The sequence below is a fragment of the Scylla paramamosain genome, unplaced genomic scaffold (assembly GCF_035594125.1).
Source record: "Scylla paramamosain isolate STU-SP2022 unplaced genomic scaffold, ASM3559412v1 Contig133, whole genome shotgun sequence".
Classification (NCBI taxonomy): Eukaryota; Metazoa; Arthropoda; class Malacostraca; order Decapoda; family Portunidae; genus Scylla; species Scylla paramamosain.
Window position 1 is genome coordinate 147501 of NW_026973798.1, and position 9892 is coordinate 157392.

A 9892-nucleotide genomic window follows, 5' to 3' on the forward strand; every position below is an offset into this window, starting at 1 on the left:
CTACTGGATGGTATATCAGTTCACACAGCAAGAAGCCAAGGACCCACCGAGGCTGTCACTTGGAAGAGGTCATTGTTGTTGCATCCAGCATCCCAGCCTGACTGCCTAGACAGGTCCCGCAGGTTGCTGAATGGCAGAGATGCAGGCTGCTCCACAGCAAGATGTGAGACCAGTGTGGCAGAGTATGATGTGTACACAATGAGGGACACACTGTAGCCAACCCAGTAGATTACCCGTGGATTAACAGTGTCAATGTTGTATGTGAGTGTATAGTGTAGTGTCTGGGCCACCCTGTATAGGACTGCCAGCCTGGCATATAGATAGATCAATCTAATTATTTGACATTTCATATTCTGAACATTTTGCTGATCCAATTAATCTGTTAAGGGAGCACTTTGTTCAACATCTTTAAAATATTATTTGATCATCACCTGTATCTCTCACCTGATGATATAGATAGGCTGGGTGTAGGTAACAACTTTCAACCTCTCCTCAGTGATGGACAATTCAGAGACAGTGAGGTCAGCTTCCCCTGACTGCAGAGCTCCTACCGTGCCCGTCCACTCGTTGCTTGAGTTGTCCTTCAGTTTCCCGTAGGCATAACCTTCCAGTACATTGAAACTGACTCTGTACAAGAGAGAGAGTGGGAGAAAAAATAGTGTTGTGTATTGAGGGAAAGAAAATTTCTGTCTTGTCTTCTCTATTTAGGGAAAGAAAAGGAAAAGGGCAAGTAGTGTCATATGCATGGAGGAAAAGGAAAATTATTCTCATATGCACTGAGCAAAAAGGAAAAGTACTGTGATATGTACTAAGGGAAAGGCTGGGTGTACTGAAGGGAAGGAAAAATACTGTTGTCGTATTTATTGAGGAAAAGAAAGAAATACTGTCGTATGTACATTTTTTAATTGCTAGAAAGAAAAGTGAAATATACATTTATATGTATAGTTTATTTTTCATATCAGTCACAAGTATGGATGTTTGTTTCCCTTCTTTTTTTCACATGTACAGCTACCTCCTCAAATAGCATGTATTTTCAAAATTTCAAGCTGCTGTGATGATGAAAAAAGCCTGAAAGAAAATGACAAGGAACAAAAAGTAATGAGAATAAGTTTTGTGGCAACTATTCATTAGGTGTCACTTTTTCACTCCTCCACTTAGACCGGTACAGTTGAACGCAAAATGTGAAAACTTACGAGAAATTGTGTGCATCCCTTAGTGCAGTGACAATATCCCCCACAAAACCAGTGATATTTCTTTGACTGGAGGTTAGTTCAATAATTTTGAAGGCTGGGATTAATTTTAATGAGGGATGAGAGGGTGGAAGTGACTGGAGTATAGGTTAATAATTCTACCAGCTGGAAAGGATTTTGAGGGTCAGAGGAAAGTGATTGGATATTAGCTTGATAATCGTGCTTGGTGAGATTAATTTTAGTGAGAGACTAGATGGTGGGAGGATGATATTTAGAGGTTAGTTTGGTAATTTTGCCAGTTGGTATTAATTTTTAGTGAGGGATGAGGGTGTCAGAAGAATGTGACTGGAGGTTAGTTTAATAATTCTGAGGGTGGGAGGAAAGTAATAGGGGGTTAGTTTAATTTTGGTGATGGATGAGAGTGTGAGTGGAAAGTGTAGCTGACCACATAATTTATCAAATAATACAAGCATGTACACATTCTTAATAATGTTCCATGTTAAGATATACTAAACATGAAGTTACTCCACAATATATGATGGTGTAAATTACGAATGGTTAAAGTCGAGACTTGTTTGATGATGGCCTGTTTGCTTGCTCCCCTTGGACGTGCGGCAAGTGCAGCAGCGTTCGACCGTTTCTCTAGGGGCAAGCGACACCTCCTGGTGGGGGACTTCAAATCTGCTGTCGCTGCCTTCGAGGTGTGTCTGTTGCTTAGGTGTGGTATGTGTTGCATGTTACCTAGTTGTGTTGTTTTCTGTGTTGTTAATTGTTTCATATCATAGTGAAAGTAAACACCAGGTTTAACTGACACTCCTTACCACTCCAGGAGGCAACAGAGTCCCTGGTGGAGCTGTGTGGGGAGCAGGCGCCCGAGTGTGGTGACGCGTACTGCCGCTGTGGCCGTGCATTGCTGGAGCTGGCACGCAAGGAGGCAGGGGTGCTGGGGCCAGATCTGGATGGTGCCAGTAGTCGTGTGTATTGCTTGGTTATTGTGTTAACGTGCTGGAGTGTGCACAGCCGGGAGTGTTTGGGGAATGAAAATAAAAGGAGTTATGGATGTTTAAAAATGCATCTTTTGAGAGCTGAGTATACAAGAAAGTTGCTGTGTTTGCGGGATGAGTAAACAATGAAGAAATGTTTTGAGGAACTGGGTGTGCAGAGGCACGAGTGTTTGGAGAATGAGAATACAGGAAGACAGGAGTGATTTAGGAATAAGTGTACAAGAAAGGAGTGTTTGAGTGACAATATATAAGGAAGAGGTGTTTTGAAAATGAGAGTACAAGGAATGAGCATTTTGGGAGTTAATATACAAGGAAGCAAGTATTTAAGGGACAAGTATACAAGATTATTTTCCTGTCATATGTCATTATACAATGTTTTTCTTTGTTATATACATCATTCCCTTTCACTTTTCATATCTTGTGTTCTCGTCATTCTGATGTAATGTTACAGATAGAGAATGTTTGGTGTCAAATTTTCACTAATTTCATATGTGTATAAACTTTCATTTCATTGACTTTTTTTTACTATTACTACTATATTTGCTTGCTTTTTAAAACAAGTCTTTTCTTTCAGAGGAGGGAAGCACAGGGGAAGAGGAGGACGAGGAGGAAGAGAGTTAAGAGTCACAAGAGGAGGAGGAAGGTGGAAAGAAAGAGGAAGGAGAGGAGGAGGAGGAGGAGGAGGAAGATGGAGAAGGAAAGGAGAAAGATAAGAAGGAAGGAAATGCTGCAGAAGGAGAAGGTGAGTTGTTAATAAGGTTTTTGTGTGACAAGTTTTCTGAAAATTTTATTTGTTTACATGAAGTTTGTTTTGTATTTATTACTCTTAATATACTACTTCTCCCACCACATGCAATTTGTCTGTCTGCTGTTGTGGTTCTTTCATTTCTTGTTCCCTTTCCTGAATATACCATTTCCTTAGTTTCATATCTAGTACCCTCCAATAAAATTTCTGCTTCTCGGTCTCTGTACTTCTCTCGTTTTTTTTGCTTGGCTTCATTCCTCAGATCCTTCTCTTTTTCCCTTTCTTCCAAGTTCATATCTCTTTTTTACCCAAATATTCTTGTATTCTGAATTTTCAGCCAGCTTCCCAGTTCTCACTAGGATCTCCTTTACTGTAACTTGGGATCTCATTCTCACTTTTAATGGTCTTTTACCTCCTTCACTATATTTTCAAATTCTATATGCTTCTTCCACTTCTCATTCCAGTCCCTGTTCTTCACCTTGGACCATTGTAATAATTTTCCTTACCAACTCCTCTCTCTCTCTCTCTCTCTCTCTCTCTCTCTCTCTCTCTCTCTCTCTCTCTCTCTCTCTCTCTCTCTCTCTCTCTCTCTCTCTCTCTCTCTCTCTCTCTCTCTCTCTCTCTCTCTCTCTCTCTCTCTCTCTCTCTCTCTTATTCCCTTTTCTTCCCTTTTCTTCCTTTCTTCCTTCCCTCCTATCTTTGTTTCTCCCTCCTCCTCCTCCTCCTCCTCCTCCTCCTCCTCCTCCTCCTCCTCCTCCTCCTCCTCCTCCTCCTCCTCCTCCTCCTCCTCCTCCTCCTCCTCCTTCATTCTACCTAACAAGAAATAATAGATTCAAGATTATACCCAAACGTTTTAAATCCCACAAGGCCAAACATTTTTTTCTTTAATCGTATAGTAAATATATGGAGTAAACTTCCTGCAGAAATTGTGAACAATATTGAAATTGTGAAAGCAATATTATTGAATCAGTTCATCCTAAACATTTGCACTTTGTTTTTCCACAGAGCAATAAGACATTAGAATTGACAGAGAAACCAGACAAGGGACTGCATTTGAAGAAGCACAAGAACCAAGAAATTACATCATTCAATGAAATGACAACATAATCTAAAGTAAGAATTTACATAGCTTTCATTTTGGTTTACATTCTGAAAGGTAACAGTAACATGGATATGTTTTTATATTGAAATCTTTCTCTGATTGCATACAAATGGTACCAATCAACAAATAATAATGTAATACTTAGAAGCTGGGAATTCAAATCACTGGTAGATAAAATGAACCACCATTCTAGAGTGTACATAACTAAGGAATTAATATACTGGTTAACTGTCACACCAGCATGAACAGAATAACAACAATTGTTGAGTAGAGTCTGTAGGAGGCAGGGAAGGAGGCATGTAGTCAGTTTTAGAGAGCAGTTATTATGAAATCAGCTGTAGAATATTCCTAAGATGCAATACTACTGGAGTCTGTCAGCTTGAAGACAGTTTATTAAAGAAGGGAAGTTCATGAGATATAAAGCCTTTGATTATTCAGTTTCATTTCCAAAGTAACATTTATTTATTGGTGTGTTGCTTCCTGTAAATAGTAAAGCCTTGACAGCACTGCATCTCTCACACCATGCTGTAACTGTTGAGAGAACCCTAACCCTTAGAGAGAGGAGGAGGGAATCCTTGGTCTATGTTCAGTAAAGCCCTGTATTCTTGTCATGGCAATGTAGAATGGAGGCGTCATTGGTTTATGTTCAGTAAAGCCCTGTATTCTTGTCATGGCAATGTAGAATGGAGGCGTCCTTGGTTTATGTTCAGTAAAGCCCCGTATTCTTGTCATGGCAATGTAGAATGGAGGCGTCCTTGGTTTATGTTCAGTAAAGCCCTGTATTCTTGTCATGGCAATGTAGAATGGAGACGTCATTGGTCACATACTGTTCTAATGTAATCTAATGTAATCTAATGGAATCATGAAGGTGTAAAAATGCAGGATATGGACATCATCAGCTTTTGTCATTAAGGGTGGTAAAGTGAAAGATTTGTTAATCACTTTGGTCTTTAGTTGATGCTTCTGGTGAGGCTTTCCTGTTTAAACTTGGCATAATATATATAAAATGATGTGGCATGTTAAACAAGTTAACTTACTGCCTTCTTGTGTCTTTCACAGATAGAAATAAAAAACGTCACAAGACAGAATAGTGAGCTGCATGCACTTATCACAGAGTATAAAGTCACTCCCTCAGAGGAAAAAAGACAAGGATGGCATGTCTTCATGTGAGAACTCAGAAGCTAAATGTGAGCTACCATCCACATGAATATATATTTGTATATCAAACTGACATTCTCCTTGGAGGGAGGCTTTCCAAAGTGCACACACACACACACACACACACACACACACACACACACACACACACACACACACACACACACACACACACACACACACACACACACACACACACACACATCTCTGCATCAGGACTCAACAGCCAGACTGATAAACAATTACTTCACCCAAGATGATCAGCTGATAGGATTAGCTGTGGATGAGCCTCCTGTGGTGACTAGGAGTACAAAAGCCAGCAGCTAATTTTGGGAGCTGCCAGTCATCATGGTCCTGGTGTCTGAGGTGCTGCTTTTGCATTTTCCCAGTCATGGGTCGAGGCTACATCACATTTATTCATTCACAGTTGCTCTTAGTTATCTCTGTTACAAGTTAAAATTTTTCCCTGGCTCCACAGACATTTCTGGTGCATCTAACCCTCTCTCCATTGCCCTTCTATTTCCCTTAGTCTTATACCCACTTCTTACATTACGTCTAATTACTTCCATTGGTCATTCTTGTCTGGCCCTCTGTTGCATCAATTTTTCACCTCCAGGTACAGATACCAAGGGGAAATTGCTGGGTCAAGTGGCTACACTGACATCTGAGGTTAGCAGGTTGGAGAGTGAGTGCAGCAGTCTTCAGGTTCAGCTAGACTGTGAGAGGGATAAGTATAACAAACTGCTGGGAGAATCTCTTGCTCATGAAAAGTTGTCTGAAGATGTCATAACTGAACCAAAAGGTAAGAAAGTTTATATTCTCTAATAATAAAGCAAATAATTTTTCCTCACTGTTGCTCAATTTTTTGAATTAATAACAAAATAAAAGCATTGTTATTGGATTTGTTTATTGAGGCTGTATTAAGAAAAGTTGAGAGAAACAAACTTATTGTTTTATCAGGAGAAACAACAGGATTGGGAGGAACTGAGCTTTAACAGAAGCTGCAACAACTGCAGGAGGCTCACAGGGTCCTGGAGAGCAGGTTAACTTGCAGCATGAAGGAGGTGGCTGAGCTAAGTGACAGGAAGTAGCAGCTTAAGCATGCTGTAGTGCATGAGGAGACAGAGTCCATCGGTGTATGCATGTTTTTTGCTCATTTGAATCATCTGTAAAAGTGAAGTGGAGGAAGTGTTTACTGTTTACTGTATGCCATTTCCTTGGTCTTTTAATGAAGAATTTTATCCTTCTTCAGGTGACTACATCACCATCTACCAGTTGCAGCGAGGAGTGATGAAGCAACAAGCTCGAGAACGCGAGTTAGACCTTGCCAGCCTCCATCATGAATGAGAGGAAATGAAGCAAAACCACTCTGCAGGTTAGTGCTCTCTTTTGCATCTCACACACTTCTTATTCATGTCATGGCAGATTAGTGATTTCTGCTGCATCTCACACACTTCTTATTCAATTGCTGGCAGGTTAGTGATCTCTGCTGCATCTCACACACTTCTTATTCAATTGCTGGCAGGTTAGTGATCTCTGCTGCATCTCAAACGGTTCTTATTCAGGTGTTGACCAAAGTACTAAGCCTTCATATCATTACCTTGCTCTGTGATGGAGGCTACACCATCTGGCATCTAGCTGAGATTTAATGTTGCAGTAAAGCTTCCATATGAGTTCATGTAGAGCAAAATGTTTTCAAATGCCAGGGAAGTAGTGTAATGTAACCTTCCAGAGAAATCTATCCCTCATTTATTAGTTAACAGGAGTGTTTAATGTACTTAATGTGATTAGCCAGGATCAAGGGTCAACTTCTTCACTGACCATTTACTCTCAGGTGATGTATCTGTCCTCCATGAGTCACCAGAGACACATAAGGTGTTGTAAGTGAAATTTCATCTATTAGATTTATTCAAAATGTGAATTAACACAGTTGTTTCCTGCAGGATTTGATATCAAAGCTGGTGCAGGAAAAGGAAGCAGATCATGACCTTCAGCAGCTCGAGAAGATAAGCAGCGTCCTTAAGAGTCCAGTTGCTATCTTTAGCAGTGTTGGTGAGTAGTAAAAACTGAGCCATCTTATGAAGTGCAACGAAACATTATTATTATCTTCATAATTTTCTTGAAATAAACAGATTTCTGTGGCATGTTGCTCATTAGCACTTTAATATCAGATAACACCAGTTATTTATGTAATGATGTAATGTACTAAGTAGATGAAATACAAGTGGCATCTGCTAACACTCTTGATGTGGAACAGGAACCAGTGAGTCTGAGACACCCACCACCAGTGGAAAGGTGGCTGACGAGCGCCTCAAGCACTCTGAAAAGGTGGAGCAACAACAAGAAACAGAAAATTGCATCCATCATTCTTTGCCTGAGGAGGGAATTGATGCTCTGTTGACCCTTCACACTGATGTCCCTCATGAGGAGGGGAGAATATGAATCCTACAGAACTTGCCCATAGGAAGACCAAAACTGTTACTGCTGCCACACTGCCACCACTTCCACTGACACCAAAAGCCCAACTGTGCAGAGAATCCTGGACCTCCGCAATGAAATGGAGTCCACCAGTCACCTGGAGCACTTTAGCCTCCAAAAGTTCCATCCGTGTCCATTGTGTTTGGGTAAACTTATCACTGTATAAGGGGACAAGTATCAGTGTATGGTTACTATATACTCATTTGTACTTAAAGATGTCATGTCACATCATTCTCTCTCTCTCTCTCTCTCTCTCTCTCTCTCTCTCTCTCTCTCTCTCTCTCTCTCTCTCTCTCTCTCTCTCTCTCTCTCTCTCTCTCTCTCTCTCTCTCTCTCTCTCTCTCTTTCTTTCTTTCTTTCTTTCTTTCTTTCTTTCTTTCTTTTGTTGCATATGTTACTGCTTTACATTCCTCCCCACAGTATTTTTTCATCTACTTTATGACTGCAGTAGTTTTATCATCCCAGTGTATGCTGTATCCACTCTGAAACTGTAATTCACCAATCAGCTCAAATGTGTCTCTGTTTTGATAATCATTAATTTGTTTCAGCTACACAACCACTCTGATAAGGGACAAAATCTACTTCACCAGTCATCTATGTCATACAGTCATATATATTCATACATATGACAAAATACTCTTCCTAAGACATTTCTTATTTTCTCTTCTCAAGTGACCTGTCCATCTATCTAAGGTACCACATAACATTTAAAACTTACAATATTGTGTTTAATTCATGAACACTTTTTTGTCTATCTATGGAGACTTGCGTATAGACTTGAAATGTATTGGGAGTTTTCTTTATCTCTCATTCTATACCTAACACCTGTTCCTAAGAATCCCCAGGTGATAGCCATGGTGACTGGCTGGTCTCCTACTGAGTGGCTGGGGTTTTCCAAAAGTGAGGGTTGGTGTTCCATACCATACCATGTGCCCTGTTTGTATTCCTTCTTTGTCCTCTGTATTATATTCTATGTAAAGATGGTGCTGGGGTGGGATCTACTTCTTATTCCCTAAAAGTGATGAGGAGTGACACTGGGCAGCATTGATTTGCTCCTTAGAGATGGCTGGGTTCCTGTGGATGAGTGGGCCATGCTGTGCTTTGTCAAGGATGGTGTTTGGTATTGTGATGACTCTTGCCACAATCAAGTGCCTCCCACAGAGTAGTGGAGTACCTATGTATGGTGTTGACCCAAGCTGTCCAGGTCTCATCCAATGCCTTAATATGATTTAGATGATCAAAATGGTTTAACTCACCATTTAATCAGCTGACTGATTTGAATGGAGAAGTATGTAATGTGTTGTAGCCTAACCATCCCTGCCAGCATGGTCAGATTCTTGGTAGTAACCTGAAATGCTCCTAGGTAGTGAGTATCATTGCACATAATGATCTTTACTTTGTCAGTAATTCAATGATACTGAATATTACTCTACTGGATTTTGCTCAGCACTGCTTGGTAACTTTTGGCCATAATCCCAGGTCTGGAATGATATGAAGCCATGTTTTTACATTCCATATGAGACAGGCAAGCACTATGCTTTGCCTGACTGATACCTGTACTTTACATTTATGACCCCAGGTAGTTCATCACTCTCTCTCTCTCTCTCTCTCTCTCTCTCTCTCTCTCTCTCTCTGTTTGGAATTATACTGTATATTAGGAAATATCATTAAAGAGTGTGTGTGTAAAAAGTGTTTGCATTATTGTGCATTTGATGTTATAGCCCCAGGTTCTTAAAGTTTTCTAGTTTCATGATTTATAAAGATTGCTATTTTTAATAAAGTTATTGAAATTGTTATTGAGTGTTTTTTATTGAACTCATTAGCTTTGTAATAGTGTGTGTCTCATCATGCATTCATTAATGATGTAGAGTGGAAATGTCCACTCCTATCATGCATAATATCAATGCATTATTGGTTTATGTTGTTATTTGTGTATAAATTGTAAAGTTATGCCAGTCTATTTTAGTACAAACTAAATATCAGCTGGAAGAGAGGACAGGTAATGGCACACTAAAACACAGGAAGGGACAATGATATAACCATCCAATTTAACAATACACAGAGGAAGAAGAATGAGAAAGCAATAAAAATGGATTATTTAATGGATGATTAATAGACCCTCATTTGTAATGTTATTTCAGGCAAAGAATATTAAAAGAGACAGCTGGCTTGCCCTTTGTACTTGTTCAGCTTGCCCTTAGCACTTGTTCATACA

The 9892-nt window shown here is 39.9% G+C and overlaps 1 protein-coding gene across 23 annotated transcripts in view; it reads left to right on the forward strand.

The window, feature by feature from the left end:
- Positions 1-9473, forward strand: part of LOC135099486 (nuclear autoantigenic sperm protein-like) — a 21009-nt gene extending 11536 nt beyond the window's left edge. For 4 of the 23 annotated variants that reach the window (XR_010267995.1, XR_010267994.1, XR_010267996.1 and 1 more), the window contains 8 exons: positions 1815-1891; positions 2020-2164; positions 2769-2936; positions 3945-4052; positions 5816-6001; positions 6160-6574; positions 7143-7251; positions 7457-9473. Coding sequence is in view for 6 of the 23 variants with exons in the window: in XM_064001838.1 (XP_063857908.1) it covers positions 1745-1891; positions 2020-2316 (444 nt within the window). In the remaining 17 variants the exon portion in view is untranslated. Of the gene's footprint in view, positions 1-19; positions 164-1061; positions 1914-2019; positions 2937-3944; positions 4053-5100; positions 5229-5815; positions 6002-6159; positions 6575-7142; positions 7252-7456 lie in introns of those variants that run through there. The other 19 variants (XR_010268005.1, XR_010268008.1, XR_010267999.1 and 16 more) reach the window with 19 other exon arrangements.
- The last annotated feature ends 419 nt before the right edge of the window (positions 9474-9892 follow it).